Source organism: Dermacentor silvarum, chromosome 3 (assembly GCF_013339745.2).
Source record: "Dermacentor silvarum isolate Dsil-2018 chromosome 3, BIME_Dsil_1.4, whole genome shotgun sequence".
NCBI lineage: Eukaryota > Metazoa > Arthropoda > Arachnida > Ixodida > Ixodidae > Dermacentor > Dermacentor silvarum.
Genome location: NC_051156.1, coordinates 213,657,481 through 213,670,933, shown reverse-complemented (window position 1 = coordinate 213,670,933; position 13,453 = coordinate 213,657,481). Strand labels below are relative to the sequence as shown.

General features: G+C 51.8%; 1 protein-coding gene and 1 long non-coding RNA gene across 2 annotated transcripts in view; one reads left to right on the top strand and one right to left on the bottom strand.

Moving 5' to 3' along the window:
- The window catches only part of LOC119446630 (uncharacterized), a 181,217-nt gene extending 171,469 nt beyond the window's left edge, over positions 1 to 9,748 (bottom strand). Inside the window, exon 1 of the mRNA XM_037711114.2 lies at positions 8,917 to 9,748. Coding sequence (XP_037567042.1) covers positions 8,917 to 9,005 — 89 coding nt within the window. The 5' untranslated portion in view covers positions 9,006 to 9,748. The remainder of the gene's footprint in view (positions 1 to 8,916) is intronic.
- LOC125944147 (uncharacterized) overlaps positions 1 to 13,453 on the top strand; it is a 204,689-nt gene that overhangs the window by 103,686 nt on the left and 87,550 nt on the right. The gene's annotated exons all lie outside the window — the stretch shown is intronic.

Sequence of the window (13,453 nt, the reverse complement as noted above, 5' to 3'; positions counted from 1 at the left end):
TATCTATCTATCTATCTATCTAAGAGTATGTATGTATGTATGTATGTATGTATGGGCATGCATATATATATATATATATATATATATGTGTGTGTGTGTGTGTGTGTGTGTGTGTGTGTGTGTGTGTGTGTGTGTGTGTGTGTGTGTGTGTGTGTGTGTGTGTGTGTGTGTGTGTGTGTGTGTGTGTGTGTGTGTGTGTGTGTGTGTGTGTGTGTGTGTGTGTGTGTGTGTGTGTGTGTGTGTGTGTGTGTGTGTGTGTGTGTGTGTGTGTGTCAAATGCGTCAAGCAGCCGCTGCTGTACACCGTTTCACGGCAGCCAAAGCAGCGCTTATATACCGCAGTGTATTCAGCCGCGAGTCGGCCCCTCGGGCAAGCATTTCGCGTCGCACGAATACAATTTACGGCAGCTGCAGCAACGGCCGAGCCTGCGTCCACGATGTCGCATCCCAAACTGCCTAATGGCTGCCGCCGCAATGGCATCATCGGTCAGCGAACGCGCCCTTGAAAACCGCGAGCTCGGTTAGCTTCTCTAACTGAGTATACGCAAAGCGGCTTCTGCGACGGACGGTGTGCGCGAGAGCGGGGAACGCGACGCAGAGAAGCCGCCGAGATGCTTATCGTCATCCCCTTCACGGCTCCAGTTTGTTGTTCATGTCCTTGTTAGCGATGTGTTCCTGAAGTGAAGTCCACAGCCTGTTTACAGACGATATACAGACATCAGAAGAAAAAAAATAATAAACCCTCTAGAAACGTCTACAAAACATCTATCCATCGTTAATAATTCGTTTTTCGCGCTAGAAGACTCTAGCGCGAACACCGCTTCCGCAGCAGCGACGCTTGAAAGAGACGGCTCAACAAGTGGCGAGGAAGAGACCGCCCCGTCCCCCTCCTCTTCCACCCCCTGCCAATCCTGTGCCGCTGGTCTTCTTCAATAAGGCGATAAGCTGCCGAAGGAAAAATAAAAAAGAAATAGAGAGAAAATGGTGGTAGAAAAAGGCTGCGTGACCCAAAAGTTACGCGCGGTCACGCGTGGAATATAAATGGAGTTGTCCGGTGGAAGAAGCGTGTGTCGCGCGAAGTTATCGTGAACGCGCTTGTGGAGTTAGCCATAAAACTTGGCGCGCTTTTTTTTTTTAATTTTTATTCTTCTTCGCAGAGTGAAGGTCAAGAAGGAGGCAGCTGTCTGTAGTATATAGGCTGCGGAAAGCGTACAGGCACGGTGATCGCGTTAGCCACCGGACACGTTCCGATTCGACTCGTCGTCACCCGGCCCGTCCTCCATGAGAGAGGTCGATTAGACGCCAAATTTAGACAAGCTGCAGAGTGCGTGACGTCACGAAGATGCGGCGGCAGCGCCCATCAAATTCCATTCAGGCGAAAAAAAAAGAAAGAGAGAGAGAGGATGCAGATGCAAAGCAATCTTGGAATCTAAGCGACGCGATGTATTTTTGACTTAGCCGCGTATATAACTTAACTGCAGTATAGCAGCTGACCACGAAGGCGATCGAAGTGTGATGCTTGTCGACGATGACAAGTGTCACAATAGGGGGTTGTCACGATGACAATAGCGATGACAGGTGTATGGGCAGAGAAGTACGACACACATCTCAATACATTTAAGGTTTCTATACCTCTTGCGTCACAGCGGTACATACCATTTCTGGGAGATAGCCCAAGAAAGGGGACATGCCCTGTTGTACACAGTCAGTAGCCCAAGTTGTCTATACTCGACAATAGAGTTAGTGTATATGCTACCATATACAGTAGCTCTACTCGACGAGACAGCAGCTAGACGCCCGCAAAGTGGGCGAGAGAGGAAAGAAGAAAAAAAAAATGTCTCGCTTTAAAGAGTGATTCAAAACGGGAGAAAAAGGCGTGTCCATCAACGTCGGCGTATACCGAGGGGCGCAGCCCTATAACCACGCTCTTACAGACGCGGCAATACGCCGCCGGGATCGTCCGGTCGCCGCGCCCGGTCGAGCCGGTCAATCCCAAAAGTAATCGCTACGGCGAAACGAGCGACCCGAGGGGGGGAGGCTCCGCGGAAAGTGCCGGCTTATCGAAGCGGTGCGCCGCGTTTTCGGAAGACACGAGAGCGCAACTCCTCGGGGGCGCGCGCGTTCTCCTCTTGCCTTCGGCTCGGTGCAGTGAACCGATAAGGTGTCCGGCGGAGTCGAAAGATATACGCTTAGCCACGGTAGGAGTCTCGTGCGGGCCGAAAGGTCGAAGGTCGGGGCCTGCATTTGGGCTGTGCATGGTCGGAGGGCAAGTGATCGAGCGCGAACAGACGAATAACGAACGACGATTCGGGCGCCAGAGACGAAGCGCTGCATGGCTAACAACGCCAACTGATTTGTCAGTCAGCGCAAAGTATCGTTTGCACCGCTTTTCCGCAGTTTGCTCGAACACGGGGTCGCAGGTGAAACTCCCGGCTGGGCGCATTTGTATGGAAAACGGAACGCAAAAACGCTCTTATACGTTGATTTAGGTGCACGTTAAAGAAACCCGAGGTGGTCAAAGACATTTCTTAGTACGACTGCTGAAATATTCACACAGCGAATCTATGTTTCGTTAAGTCAACCCCATAAGAAGCCAACAAACGACACCAAGGCTGTTTGTTGGCTTCTTATGATATGATTAATAAATATCGGGCCCCTCGGTTCCCTTTCTCTCGTTCGTTAAGTCGTCCCGTCACATGACCTACCAAAGATCCCTACGACGGATATAAAGAGAAAGGAATTACGATAAGCCGCCCATATTTCACAGCAACTTGGCTAGTTCATCTGGCTAACAGACTAAAGCAATTCGTTCGTGAACGGGCAGCGTCTTGCCCGCCTTGGAACGCGCTTCCAAGGCGGGCAAGAGATTGCGTCATTCGCTCCCGTATACGACCAATTTCTACAGGAGCGGTAGGTCAAGGAAAGAAAGGATTTGAACAATATTCACGGTGCTTACTCGGAGTGGTCCAAACCATGGGCTAGACGGAGCAGATCCGGCAAGGAAGTCGAAGACAAGGTGAGAAGCTGGGTCGCCATGAGTCGATGGCTATACGAAGACGCGCCTATATAGAGCTCCGAACGACTCGGAGCACTGTCGAAGAACAGGGAGAGACGTGTCTGCCAGGTATACCGTACTCGCCGACTTTCTCACGTCGAGTGATCTCGGCCGCACTTTCCCCAGCCGCTTAAGAGAGCGCGTCTCCCTAACGACCCCTCAGTCACAGGCGCCACAGTGAGAAGCCGCAAGTCGTGAGAAGCCACAAATTACCGCCCTAAGAGAAGAAGAAACTGCAAAAGTCCCAATTGTCAACCTTCGTTCGGAAGGATCCGATAAAGCAGTTCCCTGAAAAAACTGTAGAAACCGCAGAAGTTCACCCCCGGAGTCGGTCGGGTGGACAGGTCGAAGGCGTAACAAACCAGTCCCAGCTGACAGAAGCGCGCTCTCAGCATCAAGAGGGACCCGCGAGGTAGCACATCTGGCGAAAAGATGTTGAAGCTGTTGCGATCAACGGCAGTAGGTAACGTCAGCGACCGCTTGACCTGTGCGCGCCACCCAGGAGGTATATACACATATGTGCGGTAGGGATAGAGACAGACGGTCGGGGCGCCCCGCGCTTTATACGTGTTTACACAGCAATGTGTGATTCGGGGCTAGGTGGTCGTGTCGTGTCGTCTACTTTGCTGTCACGTGTCTCGCGCTGCTAGCATACGGGAGGGCACAGCAGCAGAAAGGGGAGAGAGGAGAAACGTTAACTATTTTTGAAGTTCGGTGCCTCTATTCACGTGGATCCCAATCATATTTCCTTCTTTCTTTTCCACGAGCGCTCTTCGTCGTCGAACAGATTTATTGGTGGAAAACGACGCCACGTGTATTCATGAGAACGTTGGGAGAACAAGCTACACCCTTGCCGGTACGACATGTGAAGTGGTGCCGCACTATCGCAAAAGAGGAAGGAGAAGAAGAGGAAAGCAAAGTAACAATCGAGACGAGGAGAAATACGAAGGAGACATACAAACAAGCCCTGTGTCTCCAGAATCACCATAATCGAAACAGTGCTACGGAGTCGGAGATCTTTCTTCCTCGCTCACGGCGTCCAGGGAGCCGCTGTCAGCTCTGCCACGTGACATAGCAAAAGGAGTGATGCAGGGGGATGTCCACTCCCTAGCCCCTCCAAAAAAGCAAAAAAAAAAAGAAAAAAAAAGGGATACTGTGTAAATGCCAATTTAACCACGTTTGTTTCTTTCTCCAACACATCGAGCATGTTAGTACTCTTTTGCCGGGTTCGTTCCCAGCACGTGCTCCCTAACGCAAGGGACTTCGCGCAGGCGCACTGTGCATCCACAAAAGAAAAGTTAAATATAAATACAGGCGCAACAACACCCCCCCCCCCCCCCCCGGCTCCCTCCCTTTTTCCCAATCAGCGACAGCCTGCAAGAAAAGAGGCGAGAAGACGAGGCCCTGCGACAACTGCGGAGCAGAAACAGAGAGAGAGAGAAAAGTATGTCATGTCTGTGCTTATTTAAGTACCGGTCGCAGTAAGGGAGCCGAGCTTCTACTGCAAAGTGCGTTAATGTTAATGGGCGCGACAGGAAAGAAGACGAAATGCCAGTCAGGCGCAAACGTTCCCACGAGCAACCCTCATATGAGTCAAGACGTCCAAAACGAGACTTGTTTGAACCTGGTTATTATTATTTTATTTTTTCGCTCGTTCAATACGTTATTCGTAAACGCGAACAGGGCCAGCTAAGCGTTGACTCCGTCCTCAGTCGCGGTGCGCTCCACATTGTTTTAACACAGCGCTACCGCTCAATCGCCATCGACATCGTCTGCGCCACCTGCCAGCTCTGTAGGTGCTAGGCCGCGCCAGATGCATGTGCCACGCGGCTTAGCGCGCGTGAGAAAGCTGGCGCGGGTGGTGGTGACGTTAGATCGGCAGCGTGGCATGATAGGTCAGTCTATTTTTCGAACGGACGACACGTAATGCGGCTTTTTAATGAGATGCCGGGGGCGACCCCGGACACTCCTGGCCGCTCAGGTGACCACGTTCCGGGAGTGCGAAGCATCTCGTTGAATCACAAATACGAGGCGATACGAAAAGGAAACGCAAATATGAAGATATTTCGAAGAAGCGCAGTATATCAAGAGTCGAAGAAGAGCAAGTGACGAGAGTGTATTCTCCGTGCGCTCGAAATTTCTATTCCCGGGCACGCTTCGCGTATGGCAGGTAGCGAGTGGCGACCGCCTGCCTGCCTTGCATGTAGATTCAAACCGGAGAAAGAACCAGCTCTCGAATTATTATTATTATTATTATTTGATTCAAAAACATGTATACACTTCACGGGAAAGGGAAAGCGAGGAGCAGGCTGGCAACTGCCACTGCAAGGGGCACATTGCAACGCCCGCCTACTCTTCAGAAAGGAGGAGACACATAGAAAAGGAACACGCTCAGAAAACACACACATACACGCACGCACTATGTGCGTGCGTGCGTGCGTGTGTGTGTGTGTGTGTGTGTGTGTGTGTGTGTGTGTGTGTGTGTGTGTGTGTGTGTGTGTGTGTGTGTGTGTGTGTGTGTGTGTGTGTGTGTGTGTGTGTGTGTGTGTGTGTGTGTGTGTGTGTGTGTGTGTGTGTGTGTGTGTGTGTGTGTGTGTGACACACAAGCACACACGCACTCTCGATTTAGGAACCAATCTGACGAGCGACCCCCTTTCTCCGTTGAGCTGTGCTTGCCCACAACTCGCCAATCCTCACTCAAGAGTGCAGAAGAAATATTCTTCTGCACGGCAAAGGAGCAAGAAAGATAGAGAGAGAGAAAGAAAGAAATAGAAAAAAAAAATAGGACCGCGAAAGAAACAGGCGTCCTGTTTTGCTGGCCAGTACCCGCGGGGAATTCAACGTGTGGCTTCAGCGGCGGCGGTGGCGGCGGCAGCTCCAAAAAGAAAAAAAAAAAGAGGCTCATCCTGCATGCCTGCCTGCGGCGATGAAAGCGCACTGCATCTCGCAGTACACAACGCGCGGTTTGCCTCCAATTAGGCCCTATCTCATCAGTCTGTCGCCGAGGCCGGCCTCGAAAGACGTATACGACGACGACGACTTGCGCGGCGGCTTTCGCGGTCAGCGCGCGCACGTGACAGGCGGTGCAGCAGGTGCAAGCCAGCCGGCAGTCTGGCACCCACAGCGGAAACTATAAAACAAGCAATCGGGCGGCGAAGATTAACCAACCATACGCGCCGCAGTAACGAGCGGATGTTCGACAGAGCACGAGAAACGTTACTGTATACTATATAGCATTTCACGATGCGGAACGGCAGGCGGGCAGTCCGCGACACTTGCGCCTAAAGCGCTGAATCAGTGCGCTGCGATGCGAAGAAATCGATATCTGAGCGTTGCTGACTGGTTTGACAGGCAATGCTTGTGACCAGCCGAAGCCGCAAGAACGCCTGCGCAAACACTGTATACACAGTCGAACGTCGCTATAACGAAGCGCTTGGGGCCTCCGAAATAATTCGTTATACAGGTGACTTCGTTGTAAAGGTCGCGCAGCCTCACAGCTCATAATAAATTATTCCTTCGTTGTACAGGTCATTTCGTTGTAGAGGCGGTAGTTGTAGAGGCGCTCGACTGTATACTCATGTCTCCGGTACCTTGAACTGTTCATTTGCTTCGCGGCTCAGCGCTCGACCGTTATAGATAGAAAGTGTGGACGACCGTACAAGACTCACACAACAACGGACAAACACAAGCGCTCGTTCTTCTTTCTGTACTCTGAATGCCCACCTTTCCGTGTCATTATCTAAACCTCATGCAGCCTTTCGTCCTTATACATGGCATTGCTACGCTCGCGTCGTTTCAAGAGACTCGGAAACTCGCGCCACCGGCGGATGTTTCACCCCCCCCCCCCCCACTTTTGTTACCCCCTAGAGCAGTCCAAACCTTCCAGTACCAAAAAAAGTTCTCTAAGTCAAGATCGTGCCGTTGTGCCTCGCGAAGACGCGTCGTAGTTGGTGAGGTTAAATATGAATGTAGATCGACGGCTGCCAGCGACAAGTTGTTTCCATGGGCGCACTTTCGAAGCAACATCGGCTGTTCCACCGTGTTGCCGCGATTTTGCGGGCATCAGAAACAGTTGCTCGCCCACCAACGAGACGCGCAAGCTCCTCGGGTCAGCAAGACGAATGCGAGAACTTCGCAAGATATATTCTGCCCTCGGTCATTTCATCTTGAACGGGGCCGCTCCTCGTAACTCATCGAGTATAGTTAACACTGGGCTGGATCATTTCTTAGAATGGAGATCACCAGCCCGAGACCACTGTGCTTACTGCTCCTTTTACCATCACGGAATCAGAGATCGGCCTTGAACGATACAGTTGCAGTGGATTACGCTAACCTTTCCCTCATCTGTCCTAGCAGCCAGCTCTCTCCCTCATCGCAAAAAAAAAAAAATAATAAAGTGGGGGGGGGGGGGGGGAGGTCTGAAGAGAGCAAGACAACAGAGCGCAAGTTGTCAACTGCTCACGTAAGAGGGAAACGGAAGAACTAAGCACGCGGACAAAATAAAACGAAAAAAAAAAAACTGTGCGTTTCACTGTACTCACGGCGCTTCCACAAGTAGGTACATCACCGACGAAAACCGAGACGCAGCCAACGTGACACCTTGAACGAAAAAAAATCCTTGCCACGCGCGCACACGCGGTAAGGTACTGCCGCCTGAGGCGTTATCTGCGACCGGGGGAGTCAAGTTCGAAAGGCTAGGCGCGCCTCTCTCGCTGAGGAGCCGAGAAAAAGAGGAAGAGGAGGAGGAGGGAGGGATGAACGTGACGCGAACAGCCGAGCAGCAGCGCAAGCTCTATCGTGTGTGTACTGCAGCAGCTTGAGGAGCGCGAAGCTAGAAAACCCCCCCACCCGCGAGAGCAAAAATAAAAGAGACAAATCGAGATAAACAACAAAGAGCCGCTTCGGAGGAGGAGGAGGAGCAGCACAAGATGAAGAGCGTAGAAGGGGAGGGGATGGTGCAACTCAGTCTGCGCGCCGACACAGCCGACAGCGCGGTGTTGGCGGAGGGGATGAAAGGGAGAGGAGGAAGAGATATGGAGGAGAGTGAGGGCAGTGAAACCTCCCGCCGTAGGGCAGTGTACTATCGGAGGAATTTTTTTACTTCATCTTTCTCCCAGTGCATGTCGCTCGCTTGGGTTGCTGCTGTAGGAGCAAAAAGACGCCAACTCGAGCAGTGCGCGCGGCTCACATAAAGTTATGTGCTAGGTTTGTGAAAGCTGTCCCGTCCATTCGGCAGCCGGCCGTTCACAGCTGACAGTCTCTAGAAGAGCGCACGCATTCACTGGCCTCCAATGAGGCCTCCTTCGGGTGGCGGTAAGGGTAATCATAAGCGATGATGTTGCGAAACTTTTAAAAGAAAAATAAATAAAAATACCCCCCCCAATGACAAGTGCGAGAATCGTATTGTGTGCGAACTTGCATCGATGTAAATAAGTTAATCGCAACGCTCTCGCATAATAACGTCTTACTAACGACAGCGAACGTTGAAAAAGCATGAAAACTCTCGTTTTGGTGGATGCTCTGTTAGCGGAAATACTCGGTAACAGCGAGACTAAAAATCAGCTTTTTCTTTTTTTCCTTAAAGGCGCAGTCATCGCGCGGGAGCGCGCACGCCGAGAAACGTCAAAACACAACGAACATCCAATCCACGTGCGCGAGAGGTTACCTTTGTTTCATACGGGACGATATTACTCGACAGAAACCTGCGGGGCAAGAAAGAGGTGGGGGTCCCCGATCAAACAAACAGCCAAGAGATAGTATAGCTGTGCTCGTTAGGCTCAATGAGAGCGTTTGTTGGCAGGACGAAACTTATAAGAAAAAATAAATTTAAAAAAATAAAAGAAAGTCGAAGAGACCACTGACCTCCTGTTCGAGCAGACGGTGTACTTGTCCTGCCTGGGCATGGTCAGGTACTCGTCGCCGAGGATGAACAGATCCTTGGAGATGATCATGGTTCAGCCGGTTCAGTCGGATGCCGCGCGCGATGACAGAGCCAAAAAGGCGTCCGATTCGAACGCCGCACACCAAGCACCACACCGTAGCAGACGACGCGCGCTCGCCACGGGCGCGGGGAGTAGTACTGCTCAGGCCGAACCGTGGTTCGCCGGCACGGCTGCCCGGCGCACGGGACGATGCATCACAGAACTGGGACTTTCTCTCGCTCCTTTCTCTCCTCAAGAACAGCGCAACACAAGTGCAAAACGACGGCGGCTACAGCAGCAGCGGCATGAACGACAACAACAACACTCACGCAGCGGCAGCAGTAGGCCGCTCGGTGGCATTCACACACAAAACCGAAAATCGGGCACCAAACGCGAAGTCGAGTGGGGGCAAGGCGAAAGCCGGCGGCGGGGTCCTGTGGCGGCGGTGGGGCGAATCCCTGGTCGGATGTAGTAGTAGGGGGGGGGGGGGGGGGGGCGCTCTTTTCAAAAGAACCGAAGAAAGGTGGGGGGTAGCCCGAGGAGGGGGTGCCGGTGAGGGGAGCGCTTTCACCCCTGCTGCACGACGACCCAGAAGAGGGGGGCTACGGCAGGTGCGGAGACGGGGCTGTTGCGCACAGGTGCTTCAGTAGCAGGTGAACTGCGGGTGCATGGTCCAGCCCCGAGGTCCGGTTTGTGCGGCGTCTCTCTCGTTGCGAGGGTGCGAGCCAAGGCGGCGGCAGCAGAGCGTGCGGTCTCTCGCGACGGCCGCTCGCAGTCGCTGTCGACACAGTGACTGAGTTATTTGCGACGCAGGGCGGCTGGCGGCGCTGGAGGCGGCAGCGCGCGCGCCGGAAACGGGTTGGGCCGAGTCCAACGCAGCGCGCCGGCGTGCCGCGAGGGAGGAGCGACCGGCGCGCGGCCCGCTCGGTTTGCTGCTGCCTCGCTTGCCGCTCGGTGGGTCTGCGTTCCTCAGCGCTGGGGGTGTCTGTCACGCAGAGAAGCCGCCAGACGGTAGCGAGACGGCCTCCGGTCGAAGAGCCCGGGCTTGGGAGCACCCCAATCTTCGTGCGGCTTGCCAAGGCGTGAAAGCGCTAAGGGAAATTTGACGTTGCAGGAGGGTCGCATATGGACCTGGAGCCGAATCCACAAACGTTTTTGTTCGTAAGAACTTTCTCCGATTGTTCGGCGGCGGCCTTCGCTCATGATATCTTTGCTTTCCCTGTTGGACTGTTCTTGTTCTTACGAAGCGTAAGAAGCTTTTGTGAATACGGCACAGTTTGGGAAATATTGAAAAGTTTGAGCCAGCGTAACCAACAAGGGCACAAAGAAAAAGCGTCGTAGTTCGTAGCTGCAATAAGGAAGGGGGCAACACAAGAGCGATCTATTCGGGAATAGTCGTGTGATCAGTGACGTCATGCAGCGCGCGAATGTCTCCAGTTATGGTAGGTAGGTTCCCAGCAGTACGCCTCCGGCTACTCAATTTAACTTATTGCGAAAATGTAAAGTTGCTTAAAGAAATTTGCTTCGGTCATATGTGCTGCTACGAAAGTTTTCAGTGTAAGCAAATAATAGTGAACGTTAAGTTCGGGGACAGGAAAGAGCGCGGCAGAAAGTTCCCTATTTCTCTTTTCTGTCCCGTTAGTTCGTGCAATTTTCGTTCTAAACGCCATGTGCCAACTAGCCCAACAGCGAACTCTCTCACAATACGAAATAGGTATGTCTTGCATGGATGACAGGCCCACTACAACAAGGCCAAGCGATTGGTCTTTATAATCGCGGAGTCGTTCCAGACTTTGAAAATGGTCGTCATCCGTCACGACCTACCGTGCGATATTCCCAAAGCCGCGAGTCTAGTCTTGTGTCCAAATGACCTACCGCCTTGTTTTAGACTCTGACTCCACGTTTTATGTATAGGGACTCATTCGATGAATTAATGTGCAGCTTTACGTTTATACGCAATTCGAAACGCTAAGATAAAGCTTTCCGGAAAACTCAAGCGCCTGTAGTATGTCGCACCGCGAATGTATCTAAGTTTTCTATAATCTGCTCCCAATACTATATGGCCTCAGGGTCGAAGCAAGAATTGATGTCATGTAATTTAGAAGCGCGACAGTACAAACGCACGTACCCGCATGTCATGTCAGCTCAACGTCACAGCGTCGTCTGCTAGCTCAGTCTCGAACCATAGTCGTACGAGAACGAACGGGGTGTGCATTTTCATTTATCGGCCAAGTATCATGTATCAGATCACGCTATACAGCTTCCACATTGGCATCGACCATAGCCCCGAGGCCATAACCCCTGCGCCCTGAATAGCCATGCTTTTACCGCGGAGTATCTGTTTGCAATACAACCTAGAGTGGAGATATCTGACGTCACCGTCTATGCTGGGATATCTGGTATTATTCAGGACACCGTCGGATTCCTCCATGATCTCACATGTGCAATCTTGTCCTCTGTGCCATCGTGTCACTTGACTGTAGCGTCAGCCAATCAGTAACGAAGAAGAGAGGAGACCTCGCCCAATGTGCACTGCTAATCCCTGAGTGAAACTTTCATTCTGTCGGCATCGTGCGGAGGGTGATATCAGAGGCGGACAATGGGCGAGCCCTTCCTCTGGTTCTCTTTTCTGATTGGTTGACAAAACCCATACATTCACTGCATATCACGAAGCTGCTGAGGTGACATATAGGACAAACAAACTCTCAGCTCCGTTCGCTACAAAGATTCAGGCTGCAAATGACAGACTTGTATATCTTTATGTAGACATGAACATGCGGAGAGATGCACATGAGGATGGTGCTGGATACCCCTTGTTCCATGAAAAAAAAAAAAAAAAGTTTTTTACAGGCGTTCATAAAAAATTAACAAGTTGCAGTACACAAAAGAAAGTTACAAGCATGAAGGCAATGTTTATAAAGTGACAGCACGAGTGAGAAAATTAAACACATCATACGATATTTATCTCAACAGGAAAGTAGAGATAGAGAAGGAAAGGAGCACAGATCACTGCATATTGTCACCGCAAAGCACAGTAGCCCATGTAGCACTGTAAACATCATCTCAGGCTACAGCCGCTTGTCCAACTCTGTTGCCCTTAAAAACTCCAACAGTGCCCTCGTCGCCCTCCTCTGCGATGGCTTGTGATGTCTGCATTCTAAAATGGTCTCCTCGGTAACAGGTCTTTGGTCCAAGCGCGCTATCGCGATTGCGACCGATCGTCTCTGTAAATTGCAGCGAGGACAGTCACAGAGAAGGTGGTGAAGAGTCTCCTCGCTATACCACAGTCATCACACGAGGCATCATCGGCCCATCCGATTCGGAAAGCAAAAAACTTGGTAAAGGCCACTCCTAGCCATATTCGACAAAGCAGGGTAACTTCGCGACGGCAGAGTCCAGCAGGGATGCGAAGGCGTAGAGACGCGTCTAGGTGGTACAGCCGGTTGCATGTAGGAACAGCCCACTGAACGAAGGGACAATTAAGACACGCCGCGCAGTGATAGAGTGCGACTTTCACATGCTGCGAAAGCAGAGTACGACGTGGGCCTCGGATCACGAACGGACGAACACCGCTGCTGGCGGCTCAGATTCTAGGCCCGAGGCTGTAAGAATCCCATCAAATCACGTGGACGCCGCGTCACGCGGGACTGGAGGGGGCCGAAATGGCGAACGCCATAGCTTGGGCGCTAATCAACCGAGCGGGGCAAAACCAATCGTCTCATCAATCCCCACCCTTTACCTTCGTGCCCCTGCCATCCAATTACTGCGACCGACCGCAGGATTTATCCTCCCCCTCACAAAAAGCTCAGCACTGAAGAGGCAGTAGCTCTCAGGCTTATCCAAACAAGCACATTCCCAAACCTACACAACTACACCAAAATATACCCACAAACATATCGCGGCATCTGCCCCTGGTGCGGCGACACACGCCTTACGCTCTTTCACGTCTCGTGGGGGTGCGGGGGCAAACCTCAACACTTAAAGACGCCTAGCACGTCATTTGAGCGGTGGGTTGTATACAGCTGACCGGCGATAACCTGGCGGAACAAGAAGCTCTCGTCCAGCAAGTACGTCGAGCAGCCATGGCCAGTGGAGTCCTGGAATGAGGACACCACCCACTCGTCCTCAAGATCAACGACCTAGATGATCCAAATAAATGTTTTCTCTCTCTCTCAACAGACACGAAAGCAAATGTGATGTACGCGTAGCACAAATTGACAGACGTCCCACGTGCAAATGGGTCTATGCTGTTTGGCATCCATCTGTTTGAGCCTATCTATTGACGGGTTGGCGTTGGCTTCTTATGAACATGCGTAGATAGTCTTTGCTTCTTCCTTCTTTTTCGTCAGTGTGTTACCTTTAAGCCGATAGTCAGCGTTCATGTTTTGCGCGCATGACCTTTCATACCATGAATCTAGGCTGGTGTAATTGTTGCTTTGCTCACTATGTCACTCCTGAACCACCACATAAATGCATCG